Source organism: Alosa pseudoharengus, unplaced genomic scaffold (assembly GCF_046254945.1).
Source record: "Alosa pseudoharengus isolate Yale_2024_CS ecotype anadromous, Long Island Sound unplaced genomic scaffold, YU_APseudo_1.1 YU_APseudo_1.1_scf_10, whole genome shotgun sequence".
Taxonomy (NCBI): Eukaryota; Metazoa; Chordata; class Actinopteri; order Clupeiformes; family Clupeidae; genus Alosa; species Alosa pseudoharengus.
In genome coordinates this window covers 37,386,383-37,405,234 of record NW_027468565.1, presented here as the reverse complement: position 1 = coordinate 37,405,234, position 18,852 = coordinate 37,386,383, and the positions used below count along the sequence as shown (strand labels likewise).

General features: G+C 42.3%; 3 protein-coding genes across 3 annotated transcripts; 1 reads left to right on the top strand and 2 right to left on the bottom strand.

The window, feature by feature from the left end:
* Positions 1–472: 472 nt before the first annotated feature.
* On the bottom strand, positions 473–4,885 carry LOC143138810 (uncharacterized). Its single transcript, XM_076299208.1, has 5 exons — positions 4,714–4,885; positions 2,721–2,912; positions 1,662–1,821; positions 1,109–1,297; positions 473–665 (listed from the first exon to the last, which is right to left on the bottom strand). Exons 1-5 carry the CDS (start codon positions 4,883–4,885, stop codon positions 503–505), a joined length of 876 nt encoding a protein of 291 aa, XP_076155323.1. The 3' UTR covers positions 473–502.
* Positions 4,886–6,939: 2,054 nt separating this feature from the next.
* Positions 6,940–9,782, top strand: akip1 (A kinase (PRKA) interacting protein 1). Its single transcript, XM_076271485.1, has 4 exons — positions 6,940–7,508; positions 7,647–7,739; positions 8,532–8,687; positions 9,382–9,782. The coding sequence occupies exons 1-4, from the start codon at positions 7,332–7,334 to the stop codon at positions 9,523–9,525; spliced, it is 570 nt and encodes a 189-aa protein (XP_076127600.1). The 5' UTR covers positions 6,940–7,331; the 3' UTR covers positions 9,526–9,782.
* Positions 9,783–15,157: 5,375 nt separating this feature from the next.
* On the bottom strand, positions 15,158–18,401 carry LOC143141272 (nuclear receptor-interacting protein 3-like). Its single transcript, XM_076302411.1, has 7 exons — positions 18,088–18,401; positions 17,045–17,206; positions 16,814–16,896; positions 16,467–16,606; positions 16,304–16,356; positions 16,109–16,206; positions 15,158–15,864 (listed from the first exon to the last, which is right to left on the bottom strand). Exons 1-7 carry the CDS (start codon positions 18,217–18,219, stop codon positions 15,840–15,842), a joined length of 693 nt encoding a protein of 230 aa, XP_076158526.1. The 5' UTR covers positions 18,220–18,401; the 3' UTR covers positions 15,158–15,839.
* Positions 18,402–18,852: the final 451 nt, after the last annotated feature.

Here is an 18,852-nt window from a genome sequence, read left to right as displayed (position 1 = left end):
AAGTATATGTGAGCAATGGATTCAATTAAAGTCATTAACAAATAGGAATGAAAATCCGAAGAAAAAACAAATATTTACACAGATTTAATCACGCTCCAAAAATTCTTCAAAAGGAAGCAAAACATGGCCTTCCCAGTACCGCAACACAACAGTGTTCAGTGCACCACCGTTTAAGTTGACACAAACGCGGCTGAAAGCCACCCAATGATAAATACACAGGGAAGGAACTGTGGAAGACAGAGTGTCAGGCAGGCAGGCAGGCAGGAACAGCAGCTGCTCCCTTTACACAGAACAGCCCAACGTCAAAGTGCTTGGCAGAGAAACTCCTTAAAAAACAAAGTGCTCATTTTCTGCAGTCCTGGCTACATGGTGGCCTTCACCAGGGATCAGTGAACTTGGTACACAGTATGGACAGTTCCAATGTGTAAGGGGGGGGGGGGGGGGCTTGTTTGCCCCCCACAGAAGGATCTAGAAGAAACAAACAAAGACACCTGGAGAGAGTTCAGACAGGAGGGCGCTGCTGGGCCTTGAGGGTCGGAGGTGCGGAGATGTGCAGGTAGACGGGGCTGCCAGGTGTGTTCCTCTGGAGCACCAGGTGGGGGTAGAGCTGCATCTCAGAGTGGTACAGCCCCGCGGGGGGGCTCCTCATCAGGCTATCCTGACTCCTGAGATAGGGGATGACAAAGGGGCAGGAGGAGGCCAATACAGTAGATGTTAGTGTTCATTATGGGATAGAGAAGACAGGACGTGTGGGAGAGGTGCTGGCTTTGAGCATTTTTGCTTCAATGTAATCTAATAACAATATACTGTTATTAAAAAAGACATAATAGGATAAAGTTAAAGTGTTACTTTTATGCCACACTATTTGTGTTTTTTTTTAATCAATCTGTCTTGCCATGACAAGACTGTGAATGCTTGTCATCTTTGTTTTGCTATAACTATAACTGAAGTAAATGCAGTGGATGGGCCATGATCCATCTCTATCTGCATATCTTTCTGTAGCAGCCTGGTCTTACACATGTAATTTCATTGAAGTACTCTGTGTACTATGTGTTTTTTTTCTCCACAACCTAAAGAAGTGCTACACCTGACGTGACCTCACACCCACCTGTTGTAGCCTCTGTTCTCATATCCACGGGTGGGCGCTCTATAGGTAGGGCTGACGGTGGCTGCATGGGGCTCCAGCTGCTGGGACAGGTTATAGATCTTGGGTGGAGGGAACACCTCCCAGTCCCCTGGTTCTCTCTCCAACCAAGCTGCACTCCTCCGTGATGTTGTCCTCCGTTTCTGCCGATCCCTACAGAAAGGAGTGCGGAGATCACTCATCACTGCTGGGGTACAGCATGCATACTGTAGTATAATACTGATCATGGTTTTTCATTCATGGTTTTTGCATACTGCGGCGCTCGGGGAGCAGTGAGGGGTTAGGTGCCTTGCTCAAGGGCACTTCAGCCGTGGCCTACCGGTCGGGGCTCGAACCGGCAACCCTCCGGTTACAAGTCCAAAGCGCTAACCAGTAGGCCACGGCTGCCCCAGGATTATATCACTTATACCATTATTTATATACATATTAGTTATTACCATTAGTCCTCCAACCCTGCCTTGGAACAAATGTCCAATTCCTTATTCCTTATTTTCCGCCTCAGCAGGTGAGTCCGTACCTGGTCCTCCCAGTGCGTTGAGTCTTCTTCTTTTTCACCTGCTGCTCATTCCGCATGCAGCACACCACAAAGGCCACCGTCAAAGCAATGATGACCACACCACTGACCGCTGAGACCACCATGGCCATGAGGAGGCCATGGCTGTCCGGTTTGGGCAGTCCTGATGGGGACAGTGCTGTTGTGAGCATGATCATTTAAGTCATCGGAGCATCAGAGAGGGGATGAGGGAGGGACTAACTAAACAGACAGGAGGTCATAAGGTTGATGATGGCACACTATGGCTACTTCTTCAGCAGTGTTGCAGGGTAATGTTCCTGAGGATTGGAGTTCTGGCACATTCCCATTGATATCAAAGAACTTTAATCATCAATAGGCAAATTGTCATGATCATCCTATCAGAAAACATGACACTGTTATGTGGTTGCCCAGCAACATTGCTCAAAAAGTTGGAGTTAAAGAGGTGACGTGACCGTGGCTGAGGATGAAGATGGGCCAAGAAAGATCTACTGTATTAATATGGCTGTGTCTATCTACATGTACACTGGAAACAACTATGGGAAATGTGGCTTAAATATGGTTAAATGAGTACAGCGTATTGGTATTTGAAATATCCAAACTATTGAAAATGTATCCTGACGTATGAGACTATGTTCAAGGAAGGAGAATATTAAAATGAGGAGATCAGAGGTGGATCATAGAAGAAAAGTCTAGTGTTCTTTTTCAATGTGCTATTTTAATAAAACATCTACAGAATATTAACCCAAGTCACGCCTGGCCCAATGAGACTGAAAAAACACAACAGGGAACAGTCGTAGAATAGAGAAAACAAGATGCACAGATAGCTAAGTCGACAGATGGTTAGACAAAGTCAAATATAGACTTTGAGAGAAGAGAGATTAAGGCAAACTGTGACTGAGAAGACATGCACACACACACACACAGACACACACACACACACACACACACACACACACCATACAAAGTAGACACACAAGGTTGGATACTCAAACACACAGCTAGAAAGACCAGGGGAAATCCCTTTCGTTCTCTCTTTCTCACCTTCGCACTCTGGACGAGGGTGGCTCCATTTGGCAGCGCCGTTCTGGAGAAGGCAGGATACCCTCTCTCTCCCTACGAGCTGATAGCCCTCCCTGCACCAGAACACCAGCACGGAGTTCAGGGATACCCCTGTGCCATGCTCCACGTAGTAGGAGCCCCGCCGTGGGGGCAACAGAGATACGCAGCTCACGTCTGCAAATTATGTTGCAATTAGTTACATTATTGGGTGTAAAAAGGGTACTTTACATAGGCAATATGACAATACATTTTCTATTGGACATCAGTCTATATTTTGAATGGTGAAGAATGGAATGTGAAGCTTGTTTGCCAAAGCACATAAAAACTATGGTGGCAATATGACATTTAGATCTGAGAGATGAAATGAATGTATGATTGACCAAATATGTAGTGAGCAGACACCAAGTGAACATAAAATTTTTATATTTTGTGATGAATAAATGGAAACGGTTTTAAACTCACAATCACCTATCTGAGGCTGCACGTGAAAACTAGAGATCTTCTCTCAAAGTGCTTTTTCCCATGACATTTCCACATATCACTCAAGTGTTAAGCACTAAAGTAGAGCTACTCTGGTCATCAGTCGATAAGGATAAAAGCCATCTGACGGCAAATTCCAGCACACACACGTGTGTATTTCTGCAGGCATGCATGTGTGTGTGTGGGCCTGCAAAACATCTACTCCGCCTACTATAACTACTGAAACTAGGCTCTTTTGGATCATGGTTTAATAATAAACCCTGTCTACAGAAATATTTTTCCAGCTCAAAACAAAAGGCAAGATCCTGCTGCTTCTCATATTCTATACCGTCCCCTCCGTCCCTTAACTGTGATGGCTGCAGAGAAGAAAAATCTCTCAAGTCTCTTAGAATAGCGGCCTGATTAAATAAAGATTAGCAGCCCTATCATTTATTTATCCCACAAAAAAGTCCTAGTGATAAAGGGCTTGAGCTGCACTGCCAGCACTTGCCGTGGCCACATGGGTCCAGGGCAGGAGATAGACTGCCACCCAGCCTGACCACTCTCACCCACAGGCTAAGGAGCACTGCCTGACCACTCTCACCCACAGGCTAAGGAGCACTGCCTGACCACTCTCACCCACAGGCTAAGGAGCACTGCATTTGGGAAAGGACCGGGTCCATAGAGAGTGGAGGGTGGAGCTGGCTTGTTGTGCGGCACGCGTGTCACAATTACTGTCAGATTACTGGGAATGTGATATTATAAGTACTTAGCCACAACAAAGCAAAGGGTGTGTGTTATTCACCGACAAAGGGTTTAGAGTTTAGACGGTGAGAGACTTAGAGTCTATCTGAAGATAAAAAGTATCAATTTGTTGATGTGATTTTTTTGTTCTCATCTTCTTTCTAGTATGTGTCATTGCAGTGTATTTTTAGGATGTGGAGTTCAACACACCTCATGACGTCCATTCCCGTTATACTGGATTTTCAGCCAAACACTAAAAAGACTTTGCAGGCCACAAATTATCAGACCAAGCTTGACAAAAGCCTTAACTGGTCTGCAGGTCTGCTGATCGACTTGGCCGCCTCATTACTGCTTACTATACTTTTTTACTCTAATTGTTTAGGCCTACTCATTTGTATTTGGACTAATTCAGACATATTCACTGTATACAAGTTGTACTTTTGTCAGATGTGTGCATCTAAGCTGTACACCGGGGCTGGAAATGAATGTTCTGATCACATAAGTATATCACCACATCACTAGGAACTTTCCTTACAGCGTCAATACACCTATTAATCACTTTTATATTACTATCATCTATCACACTGCTAAGCAAATACAATACATTTTACTTCCTGGTCATTATTGCATAAGCTCACTTTAAAATGTTTTATGAATAAATGATGCAGTGTACAGTACAATGCAGGCTATTCAGGCTGCTTATGTTTACATGACACTCTAATCACATAATACCGGCAACCATACAAGAAACCTGGAGTTGGTTTTTGCTTACCTATGTCAGTGCTGCTGGTGGTTGTTTCTGTAGCATATGGCTGCTCTTCCTCAACAGTGGGCTCTGCTGTGGTCTGTAATAGAATGGGGCTCACAGACGCCCCAGAAGCTGATGAGATTTCCACACTCGCCCCGCACACTATCCACAGCAGCAGAGGCCACTGCAATCCCATCCCGAGGGGCTGCCGATCCGTAGACAACAACAAAACGTCCTCCTCTTGGCCAAGTCAGCTGAGAATGACCAGGTTAAGCATTTCCTTGCAGTGCTGGACACTGGTCTTCAGTGTGAAACGGCAAAACTCCTGAGGCAGTGGGAGGACTGACGACCTGCGATGCCCTTACATGTGGTCCAGGTCCAGGCTAGTGTGGATGGGAAGGTTAACACACACACACACTCAGTAAGGAGGAGAGGCATGATCCTGCATAGCTCTAACTGCCTGTGCTTCAGTGTTTGTTTTCCTCTTTTCTACTGCTCTATCTCTCCCTCTCTCTATCCCTCACTCCTTATCTCTCTCTCTCTCTTTGGCTCAGTGCATTAAACACACAGCAGTAGCACTACCGATTATATAACATGAACTGCACGTGTGGATGTAATTTTATGTGCTCCTAAATCCCTGATCTCATCTCCCCAGTCACTTAACCCCCCCCCCACCCCATCCACTCTCACATAGGCTTTCACATGCATGCATGCATGCATGCATATAAATACACACATACACATACACATACACACACACACACAAACACAGAGAGAGATAGAGAGAGAGACACACACACACACATTCTGTCATGATCTCTCTCACACTGCCTTGAGAGATGGAGGAATTTCTGAGGGGATATGAGTCATGCATGTGTACACTGATGATTGTGTATTTTTATTTTTGAATTATATATCCACTGTTAATCGTTTGACCAGGGGGAAAAAACTCACATGACATAAAGGCTTAAATTCTAATTATGTGCTTAAGTGTGCATATGGCTATGTGTAACTGTGTGTGCCTGTGCAACTGTCACATGTGTTTTATTTCTGTGTGTGGCTGCACTTGTGTGTGACTGTGCGATACTGCCACTGCAGCAGATGGCGTGTGTGGATGGCACGTGGATCAAACACCACTACATTGTGGTGCACTTGACTGATCACACTGGATCTCTCTCTCTCTCTCTCTGTCTGTCTCTCATACACACACACGCACGCATGCACACTCTTCTCTCTCTCTCTCTCTCTTTCTGTCTCTCTCTCTCTCTCTCAAACTGCTGAGTAGCGGATTGGGGATTGGGAGGATGGCGGAGGAGATATCAGACTCTTTCTGGATCAGCATGACAATACATAATGAGCATTCTGCTGTTCAGGGTCTGTACGGCTGCTCCAACTCGGAATACGTATGGGCAAATGGCCAAATCTGAATCACTTCTCTGCTTACAGCTGATCAAAAAAACAAATCTGCCTGTTTTTTTAAGCTGTGGATTTCTGTTCTTCTCTCTCTCTTTGTAACACACAGACACACACAAAGACAGACACACACACACACTCTGTCACACTCTTACTTTCTCTGTCCTCTACCCATTCTCTTATTTTAGATGGCCTGTGAATGTTTCATGACTGACATAGGCCCACTAGACATGCACATTCTAGTGAGATGACTTCAGAAGTGGAAAGGGGAGGTGATGGGGGGATATATTGTACGTGGGAAATGTACTTTGCAGGGGGTTGCGTAAACTCGTGCTACTCCAGTGTGACCCCGAATGAGCACAGAGAGATAATGGAGGAATCAAGTGTGTGTGTGTGTTTGTGTGTGTGTGTGTGTGTGTGTGCACACACGGTGAGTACAGTTGAGTTGAAGGAGTGAGTGTGTGAGTGTGAGAGAGTTGTGAGTGTGTTTGTGTGAGTCTGTGTGTGTGTGTGTGTGTGTGTGTGTGTGTGTGTGCGCGCGCGGGCTCGAAGGATCATCCAAACACTTATGTTACACTAGAAATTACATTACACAACATAAGACTTTTCTTCTGAATTTTTGTTTTGATCCATCCATGTCTGCATAGACTATTCTCTCACTGACAGATTGACAAGAATAGATAGGCAGGAACATAAACATAAACATGTAGCTCCAAATGTTCAAGTTATACCTACATTCTGCTCGGATGTGTTGTTATAAATTAAGAAGCGGAAGAGGTAGGGGGAGCTACCAAGGGAGCTACGGAGAAAGTCATTACCCATCAGTGACTGCGCGAACCCAGAAGTTGCGCACACGTCAAATGCAAATGTCCAGCAGCCGCGCGACGCAAAAACAAATGTAACCACTAACTGAATGTCTCACGGGGCAGTGATACAGAGATAATTCAGCAAAATCTGGGTAGAGTTAACCACCCTCCATTTAGAGGATTCTTGTTTACGAGGTTGAGGGTTGAGACTGAGCAATGGACGTAAGATTCTTGTAACCAGCTACTTCCGCTACTAAGTAGTAATACAGTGACACGCCTTAGGATTTTAAACATGCCCCCATTGTGATGTAATTTCTTATATCCCGGAGTTACAAGTTGTTTGGCAGGTAACTGTCGGGAATCTGACATGTAAAGCGTTTCGAAAATTGCCGCCCTAGTCGGCTCCGCACAGCCATATAAAACATGACGAGCCAGTCTTGGCTGGAGTCATCGCTCCACCGTTCCTCCAAACTCGGACGTGAAGTGTTGGAGAGGGCGCGCAAACGGAGTGTGCGCTGGACGAATACCAGTCCATATGACAGTCGCACTTCAGCTGAATCGACTGCCACTGGAGAGATACACCTACCAGAAGACGAGCAGGTTAAGTGACAATAAATCAATAAAAAAAATAGAAATAAAATTAAAGTTTCGTTCGTTTTTTTAGTTTCCATACATTCCAATTGCTTGATGCTAGCCTACATGATTGTAGAATTAAATAACCCTTTTTCTTATTTGCAGATAATGGACCACCCAGACAATCTTCATAAGAGTCTGGATAATGCCTTTGACAGAATAGTAGAGTTAATGGATCATACTTCTTACGAATGCAAGGTAAACTTAAATGTGTTATCATCCTTTTAGAAAACATGGGTAGTGGCTTTTGATAAAAGTCTGAAACAACACAGGAGTTCACACTAAAAAAATATGGAATTTTCATTCCAGAATTCCAGTTAGATTATTCTAGTGATGTCACAATGGCACCTGAAGCAGTATTTTCAAGGAATGTTGAAGCAGAGCCCAAATCAATGATCTTTGGTATTTTGTTTGTCTGCCTAAATGAGTAAAGTTTCAGTTCAATATTCCTTTGTAACTGCAACTTCCATTGAAAATTGATAACTTTTTACCCCTACCTCTATTCAGTTTTACCTCAAGCCAACCAAAATTTTACTTTGACATGTTTTTTTATTATTATTATGTAGACAGTTAGTTGGACGCTATTTCTGATTAAATGTGTTATGTAATATAATAATAATATAATAATAAGTTTATTTTATATAGCGCCTTTCTCAAACCCAAGGTCGCTTTACATAGTAGGAAGGCAGGGAAACACAATAACAAACAAACAACAATACAACAGAGACAAAAGCAGGGAAACACAATAACAAACAAACAAAACAATACAACAGAGACAAAGGCAGGGAAACACAATAACAAACAAACAAAACAATACAACAAAGACAAGTTATCTGTGTGGAACTATGTGTTGGGTGTGGAGGAGAAGTGATCATTAAACAGAAAGGTCTTGAGATGTGCTTTGAAGAAAGGAAGAGAAGGACAGGCACGAAGGGGGCAAGGGGATGTAAGTCAAGGCTTCATCCTGATTCATGGGTGTTTTCTCTTTAGAACTTCTACAAGTCAGTTCCAGAGCCCAGTGACCATGAGAGGCAGCATGTATGTCACTTTCATTCAGGTAGACCAGCTCTACCCGGTCCCTCAACTCTACCCCCCGCTACCTCCAGTAGGAAACGTGTGCCTGTGCCTGTTAAGGACTCTGTAAAGGTAAGAGACACATTTCTGTAGTTTTGTAGTACACGTTCCCTTGTCCACATGGATGGTTTGGTCGTACAGAAGATGCTGGCCATCGCAGAGTATCCATCATTATTTATCATATTTTGCGTTTTGTATAAAACTGTCCCACTGTCTACACTGAATGGGTAGAAATGAGAGTTACAATTTTACAATTCAGTTACAATTTTTCTACAATCTCCTCACCAGCTAGCTGCCCATTCCGTGAGCACACTGTAGGCAGTCCAGGCTCCATAATTGGAAACAAAGTTGGGGTAGCCTGTCCCCCTAACACAAATTAAACCCTGTGTGGAATTTCTTTGGGAATAGTGAAGGGAGGGTTAAGCTACCTCCCTGGTGTGTTTTGTGTGATCCTTGGTTAAAATGTAATGTACGTTGTTATGGGGGAAAAAAATACAAATTTAAACATATACAAATGCGACTTTCTGTGCAATCGCTGACTGCACCTTTGTCATCACATCAATATAAACTCAATTCACCTTTTTGCTAAATTTTATTTTCCAGTACTAAATATATTGTAACATCGAACCATCAGAAGCCAACTTACCCCAATCAGTGTTGTTGAGAAGAATCACAAAACATATCGACTTAGTAACTAAATATTATTATTTTGGATGTCTTTAGCAACTCACACCCATAACTGTGTGACTATGGTCTGTTTGCACAGAGTCAGTGTGGAGCTGAGGACTTCCACATTGTGCTGTCACCAGGAAGCTATGCCATCACTGCAGGCATACAGGGCAACACTCCACAGACTCAGGTGGTGCGTGTCAGCCCAGGAGAGAGCATGAGCCTGACCTTTAACCTTTGACTTCTCATTTGATTTGTTGGATTAACAGTGAGACCTTCTTTGCATTGAAAGTGTGTGAAAATGTGTATGTTTTCTTTCACATGAGTGTGCGTTTCTGTCACTTAAGAAATGCCTGTGATGATTTGTTCAGCCATTTTCTTAAATTGATTAAATGCTATATTTTTAAAAGCACATTATAATCTTGATATAAGCTATATTGATATATATAATATATACATTTGTAAGATAATGAAATAAAGTCTGATTTACGTTTTGTACTTTCTGTACATTTTTGTATATTACAATACAAATGTACATTTGTTTTTATTTTTTATTCCCATACGTAAAAAAAAACACTGATTCTCATTCTTCACACAGCCTACTCTTGCATAGTTTTTTCGGCTTTTAACATGTCTGATGCAGTTTAGGTTCAGTAAAGCTAAATATCTCCTGAATGGTGGCCTTTCTCCCTGCTGACCCAGGGATCTTCTTAAAAACAGAGCTCTGATTTACACGTCGGCTCATCTGAAGCTCAGGTGAAGTGATGTTTACAGGCCAGATGTTTCCCTGATGTTTCCCTGAAAACAACAAAACTTTTTAGAGGAAAGGCTGACACATTTGCCTCTGTTCTCTCTTCTGGATCACACATGCAAATATCCCTTAATATAACACAGGCGTGTTAATGAACATGTTAATGAATGTTTTTCACTCATTGGACAAGTTGTGTGTGTGTGTGTGTGTGTCAGTGTCACTGTCAGTGTGTGTCACTGTCAGTGTTCATGATTGGAGGTGCCAGAAAAGAAGTTACCGGGTTTCTTGTGATTGGGTTCAGCAGGACTCCTTCTCCAGTACTTCCAGCTGGGCTTGCCCTGGGGCTCTTCCCTGGTTCTCCCCAGGAAGGACAGGTCCGTGTTCACCGCCTGGCTCACCATCTCCAGCCCTGGGGATTCGTACCTTCCGTCTCCTTCCTCGTCTTTGTAATCCTCGCCACTAGAGTAGGGCGATAATAACGGCGGTCTGGTGGGGGTTGGCCGACTAGTCTGGAGGTCCTGCAGCTGAAGGTCAACCTTTCTCTCGAGCTGCTCCCTCTGACTCCTCTCCTCGTGTGTGTGGAGGTGGAGAGTTGTTGGCAGACAGAGGGGCCGAAGTGGCATCGCTGAGCAGTGGCGTGGGCACAGGCATGGCGCGTGGCAGCAGCTCGTGGAGCAGACACAGCATGGCCTCAGAGCAGGAGGACAGCCGTGAGTGGTTGTGGTGTGGAGGCACTGGGTCGGCAGCAGCTGCTGGAGCTCCCTCACAATGTGCTCGTGCTGGGAGGCTGGGATCCACACAGCCAGCTCAGGAGGGACAGTCGCCTCGACTTCATTCCAGAAGATAACCCTGAGAGCGCTCCCCATGACGACTGTATGGGAGAAGTAGAGAGTGATGAATTTAATCAATAATTCCAGAATCAACTATATCAATAAATCAATAAAAAAAATACACTATACACTACCTTTCATACATAAATGAGGACCTTATTGGTTTTCTTGTGGCATATGAAGTGTAGCTCTAATTATGCAGAATTTTACATTTTAGTTGTCTAAGAGCACAGAGCTCACGCAGGATTCCTCGACCTGTGGTGCAAATTTACTTCTCTCATCTTCCAGTTTCTTTCTAAAGCATATCATGTGATAAAGCCCAGTAACCATCATTTAAAGTTTCAAATAAAATAAAATGGCAAAAATATCTTTTTGAAAGCAATTTGGTGCTTTCCCTCCTACCTCTGAGGGGGTCCCTGGGTTCGGCACCTGCCAGGACTCTTCCAGGCCCATACCTCCACAGCTGTGGGCCCCACGGAGCCAGAACAGTGTCCCCTGGCACCAGGCCGTGGGCATGGGCACGGGTGTGGTGCACCATGTCAGGTGGACATACCAACTGACACGCTGCAGTTGAGTCAGGGGCGTCCTTGGGGTTCTGATTGTCAAACTCCACCAGGAATATTCCCCTCTGGTTCTACAACAACAACAAAGGAGCTGGCATTCAATCATTCAAACAACGTTACATTTCTATAATCAATTTCACTGTATTTAATTCCATTGATTAAGAATACGATTTCTCTGTTGAACTGATAATAGAATTGATCAGGAAATCTATTTGGAATCACATATGCATCCTGCATATCTGGGTGCCTGCAACTTACCAGGATTTGTTCTTTTATGGTTCCCAGATAGTATAGTCCATCTGTCTCCCTCCTGGCCAGGACACGGCAACCAGTGTAAAACTGGGCGCACCCTGCAATATTCTCTGACCCGCAAGTTATTATGGGAACCAAGGGATTTCCCTGCCGAATCCTACAAGTCATGATTGAAAAATGATTGTTATTATACCAACATGATGCACATTCCTTGATATAAAACATTATGTGTGATGTTCATGGGGTCTGTGAAAATATGATTTGAACTTCAATCATCTGATAGTTTCATCAATATGTGAAGGGGTGCTAGGACAGCCAGATCATGTGTAAGTATAGAATAATGTACATATGAGCTGAGCGTGACACAGAATTCATGACTGTTGCCAAAGGTCTCCCCAAACCACAGCAACCTTCCGCAGACCCCCTGATATCGGTCGTGGCACCGTTGACAGCATACAATGTCGACACCTGTCAGAAACGCAGCACAAAGTTAGGGCATTGGACTGTAACAAGAAACTGATGTAATCCAAGGGCCATACGTGTTTCACCAATTAAAGTAGCTATAGTCTTATAAATTGGTAGAAAGCAGTCCACCACTGAGGCACTGCTCTTTGATGCTTACCTTGTCTATGGAGCCATTCAAGCCCAGCAAGAGAAGATGGCAGCTCCCTCCAGTGGCAGAAGTGAAACACTGCATGAAGTCCAAAGTTCTATCCTCCAGCTGACTGTTCCTGGACAGAAAGAACACGTGAACTGGGCGAAGTATCATGGTGTGCAGGCCTCTCAGGAAACTTTCTGGGTGATCAGGCAAAGTACTGGTCAACAAGTGGACAGCCTGGCAGTGGGGCTCCGAGAACGCCGCCTCAAGAGCGGTCAGAAGGTCGCTGCCTGGAGACGTGTTGAGGGAGTGGATCCATCCAAGAGCCTCAAACACAGTATCAGGAGCGCAAGCAACAGAGAGACTCCTCCATTTTGTTACCTAGGAGACATGGAATGCACAAATATGTAAACTGACCACAGTGATGAACATTAGTGAGGAAAGTTAGGAGTATGAGCACTAGGGAAACTGTAATCAGGGGAATGATAACATCTTTTATCAGCAAGATAACTTCTTTGATCTGTCAATAGTATTGCAATTAAATGAAATAACATTAAATCTACTTGAGTATGAGCTTTTCTTCGACATCAATTTATTTACAAATACTTGTGAACTGTAAGTGACTGCATTTAGTCATAGAAAGTGTAATCCTTAAACAAATGTAATCCCTTTGAACAGAAAACAGAGTTTTGACTTAGCTGGCGTCAAAACATTCTACACACCTTGTAGGAGCAGCTGATAATGTTGAAAAGTGAATCTTGGAGTGATGCCTTTGCTAGCAAAGTCTGGATGAGCAAGTCTTTCAGTGGCCCTAGCATTGCATTCATAGTCTCTGAGGAGTCCACTATGAAAGCGATATTCTTCTGTCTGCTTCCCATTAGTACAGGAATGATGTTAGCTTTCCTTGACTGGGATTTAACAAACATTGTTGCTATGGACCATATCTCTGCGAGAAAGAACATAAGTCACACAGATGTGCATTCAAAACATGACAATTGATACAAGACAAGAAAACATGTAAATTAATCTCATAAAAGAAAAGAAAGACCCTAGCTGTCAACTCCATTTTCACAGTGAAGACCAGAAAAAAAAGAGATTCATACCATCACATCTCCTTTGAGATTTTTCTGAAACATTCCAGTCGATCCCTGCTGACAGCTGGCTGGGGGGAAGCTGTCCTTCTGTTTGTGCTGGTTGTCATGGCAAGAGTCTGGCAGGAGATGATGTCATGATAAACGTTAAACCACCAGAGGTGCTGAAGTGCACTACTACAGAGATGAATTCCAATAACAGGGTTTAGTTAGCAAAGTTCAGTGATGTCACCGTTTTTGCATTTCCAATTTTATTACTGATGTTGATAAACTCTAAAAATGTCTAATTTTCATTTCATTACTATTTTGTTAAATCTGCAATGCACTTACATGTTAATGTTAATGTAATGTTATGCCTCCCACCTCAGACTTTCACTGCAAGTGTACAGTAGATGTCTCTCAATGGCTAGTATTTTGGCCTTTACATACTATTAGAATCAATGTCAAGGCCCCATATTCAGCAAGCTGTCAGAAAGGCTGACAAATAGTTAGCAGTCTAGGTTATAAGATAACTGCATCTGAAATATTATCAAGGTCAAGGTAACTTTATTGTGTAACGTTATGCTTCATAAGGCTATCACAGTGTATGTGGGTTTTTTTTGTAAATTATTTGGGATTTTTTGGGCAATGGGATACCTCTTAAGAGGATTACAACCTAATACCTTATAACCAGCTAGACCGCAAAATCACAGTTCATGCTGCAAAGGGAAAATGTGGGTCAGTGGAAATAAATGGGATAGACTGACAAGATCAGACTGGACAGCTGTCTGTGGCATTCACAAAACCACAACAAAGACAATTTTATTCAACATGCTTTATGATCTGAGACATTATGGCCAGTAGGAACCTACCTTGTTTGCCACAGAAGTTGATGACAACAACATTAGTCAAAATAAAAAAGGTGATTTCTATTTATGATATGTTATATTAGTACTGAACCATGAAACTACAGATAAAACTGCCGTTACTAGGTTTTGTTGTCCAGTGATAGAAATGATTCTGTGATTACAATCATGATGTAACTCTTTTAGTCCTTTTTATTTAGTTCACTGACTTCAATACAATACTACAACTTATAGGTCAGTGGTTTTCACATCTGGGCCATAGTCAATGGCATTAAAAGCATCTAAAACAACATGTACAGAAAACACAAATAATACTCAAGTTTCCTATATCAACCCCTCATCTTCATCTTCGTTATTTTCACAACAAAAAACACTTCCCATCATTGAAGTGATTGCAAAATGTGCATCCTGCATCATGTTTTTAATGCTTTAGTGTTGTGTATTTATATCCCTACTACATTTAGCATCTCATTAGAAGTGTGTTTCCTCGTGTGAAAACGCTAATTATATTGTGGTCTTTCATCATATCATTAGGGACTAATCCCACCATAAGTAATTGGCCTCATGTTGAGGTACTTCATGCAGAAGGTCACGCTTCTCATCTCAGGCCTTTCATGCCCATTCTTTGAACAGAACTATTAAGACTGACACTCTCTGTCAGACAAATTTTAAAATGCATCCAACCTACTGTGAACCAAGTATTTAACCCATCTACACATAAAATGCTGTCCATATGGGATTTCCTCTATTTTAAATCTATAGTTACATTTTATTGTTTTATTATTGTTTTGTTTAGAAATAGCCCTGGTTGTAATTGTCCCATTGGATGATATAATGCTTGAATACCTGAAACTGCAACAAGCCTAAACACAGAGAAACCATGCTTGATCTTTGGTGTTGCAAACTGAGAGAGCCATGACAAAAGTTCACCAAGGGGGTTTATTTATTGTGTCTGTGACAAATACACCAAACACAGTGAAAGGAAGTTGTATCCATCATAGCTACTGAAGCCAATAAACAACGGCATACGTAGTTAAAATATTCTTTCTATTCTATATAAAAAGCGGAAATAGTCTGCTTAGGAATACATAAAGCAACACATACAATAAACAATATAAATACTCTGGTATTCTAATATCAAATATACTTTATAAAACATGTATTTAAGAATGCTTATACTAAATAAATAGCATATAATCTAAATAAATGACATAAATACCCTGTATCCTTTTAAGTTGTTTAAAACAACATCACATTTAAACAGGTTTAAATGACCAATATATAATATAATTTTTTTCTAGAAGTGTGATCACAAAGAAGAGTGTATGACGAAAGTGATTTTCTCTCTGTGTCAGTGTGTGTTGAGGTGCTACTTGATCTTCATCTATAATTCATCAGTGCTGTGGTTGGATAAACATTTGGACACAGGCGGACAGACACAAAAGGTCCGGAGGAGAGCTGTGTTGGATGATTGAGAGGTATCTTTGATACATAAACCCATTTCGATTCCCACCTCTTGGATGCTGAATAATGCCAGTGCTGAAAGAGTGCCACATCTGAGCTGTTCTTTTGTTCCAGAAGAGAGCTTTGCGGTCACAATCTGCAGTTATGACGAAGACAAACATTTACATTTGTCTCTCTCCAAGTACGCTGTAGTTAGAATGGGAGAAAAAGGCATATAATTAGATCATGTATGATCTGATGAGGGGCATTTTTCAAATTTAACACACTTAGATGCAGATGTATTTATGGAAATGACAAAAGGTCAGCGGGAAATTGCCAGGCATGAATTGTGCCTCATAAATATGGTTCAAAAGATTCATTTTCAAATATACTCATTTAGAATAAATACCAATAATTGCAATAATACAAAGAGAATCCATCAGATTCTCACCTTCCCACCAGAGGGGTACCTTTGCAATTTGAGAACCGGACTTGTGCTCTAGTGCTTTTTCCCAGAGTAAGCGTTTGCTTGTCTGTGTCAATCACACACTGTGTAATGACAAATAATACACGTAATTATTTACACAAATTATTGTGAATCTGCCACATGTTGAGGAATGGGGGAACAGAGAGCGGGCAACTTTACCTTAAGAGACTTCAGCGTCCTGGTGCCAAGGGATACCAGTGGCTGTTCATTTTCTGCAAAAACACAAATGATCTTGACAGTGTCCTGTCTATAACTGAACATGTTGATATGGTTGGTTTGTATTCAGTTCATCAACACTGAAGGTATGCTTCGCAAGGCTTACCCACAACTGTGAAGGTACAATCTGTCCTTACTTGCCCAAAGGACAAGTTCAGGTCAACGTGTCCTTGTGTTTGCAGGTTGCCAACAAGTGTGCTATAACTGTCTTCCTCTGTTCTGCTTGAGGCAACCTTCTCCTTTAAGCTAGTTGGAGCAGATGTATAACATATCTTTTCAAAGCGCTGTAAAGGCATATTATGTAAAGTACACTGAATGATGACGCCAATAATACACAATGGTGACAGCCAAAGACTGTATATATAGAACCATTATATTTCTATTTCTATATATATAGAACCAGTTCTATATACTGTATACCGCCTATGGTGACAGCTATAAGGAAGATCTTACCCCAGTTTCTCCAAGCTAACTGTCGTGATTAGGTTGACTGCACAGCCTGTATCAACAAGAATCACTAACTCTCGACCACCACACTGTAGAAACAATGATAAAGAAATACTTGAGATTGTAGACAAAGAGAAAGATTCCAAATGTATGCTATGAACTATTTAGACTGACGAAGATGTGGGCTGACAAGGGCTGAGATGCAGAAGATTTTCCATTAGGCCATGCCTCCCTCACCTTGCCAACCACTTGTATTAGGTCATTATCGTCCTCATCTCTCCCGGTACAGAGAGTGCGACAGGGATTGTTTTGATGCTGCTTTATCCCATGGTTGTTGTTGATCTTGCTGCGTGACATATTAGCTTCCAGAAGACGTCTTTGGAGAATGTTATGTGGTTGCTGTATTAAAACAAAAAACAATAAAAAAAAAATTAAATATTGACACAGGTATTGGTTGGAGCCTTGAGCATTCTCTCCTCCTGGGGCAAATGAGATCAAAAGTTAGAAAACTGATCAATGACAGTCTGAGGTCTTTTACCTAGGTAAGGGGGGGGGGGGGCATCTATTCTTAATACCTCTTAATCAATTGCTTCCTGCCCCCCCTCCAAATTGTAGAGCTACTTCTTCCAATCTATAGGTACCTAATTTTACAATCAGGACAAGTGTTGCACTCTGGGTGATTTGCAGTTATAGCAACGCTAAGGCACAGTCGGGAATGGGATCTTCAGTGGAAAATGACACCTTCAGGGTCTGCAGCTGCTGATTGGCACTGTGCAACCGGGTAGGCCTATTCCCATAGACATTAGACATAATCCATGCCTATAGATCCCTAGATTCCTAGAAAATGTAAAACTAGACATTCTCAATAGGCTAATAAACAATTTTGCAAATGCAATATCAATGATCAATAGCCTAATGAAAATAAACAAAGCCTAGCCTACAATACAAACCATAACTCATAAGAACCGCTTAATTAACTAAATCCTATGCTGAATTTGGACCTCTTGAAAGATCCAAAACTATCATAGGAACGGAGAGTAGCCTAGGCTACTGGGCAACTCATTCCGCCACTAAGGAAAAGAGTCTTGAATTTGACCTAGCGTTTATGGCTGGTCGACATAACAGACGCTCATCAGAAGACTGTAGGCTAAGGCTACAATTAATTTAGGCTACACTTACGTAGTTACATAGTTATCTTATTAGATTCTCGGTTTAGATAGATATCTTATTAGCTTGCGTGATGACAAGCATCCTATGATAAGCTACTAAGGCTTGCTTACCATTTCTTTTGAGGTTCCCAATTTGTTAAGCCCGTCCAAGGGCAGCAGGTCGGCGGAGTCTTTGTGAAGAAACTGAATTGCCTGTTTAATCCGCCGTTGCTGTCGAAGTGCGGCTGCTTCTATAATCTCCATGGAAGCGCTAGATTGTTGCGGCTGCACTCCAGAGTTCAAGGCTGTGTGCAGTCTAGAAGGACACACGACAGATGCTGTGTGAGCACACGACGAGAATGTTTGGGATGGAGTCCCGCCCACATGAGAGCTGTGACGCAAGATTTCATAAATTTTGTTTGTAAAATACTAAAAGTAGGCTAAGCTTTTGAAGAGTGCAGACTCTGCATTCAACATAACCTATATTTTTGGAGAGGTCTATCCAATCTCAAAAGCATGGCAGTTCTTGTTTGTTTTGGTTACAATTACCATGGTCAAGGGCAGGCCACCCGTGTCGAAGGCTATCCTGCGGGCATGGGCGGAGGGTTTGAAAACAAGAAACACAGTAGTAAAGAAGCCTATTATAGGCTAATCTTTTTTTTTTTCAATTTCAACTGACTAAAGAACGGAGTGTCTGTACTGTAGGCCTATAGGCTACTATAACCTATACAGCCATTGGTAGGCTATAGACCTTTGGTTGTTTGATGTGGGATTTAGCATCAGCCAGCCCTGTTAACAGCTTTCATTCTAATCCAACAAAGTATACCACTGTGGGTGGTTTGAAGTAGGCTATAGCCTACTGATGATGAGACTGGTATTGTATTGTGAATTGTCAAT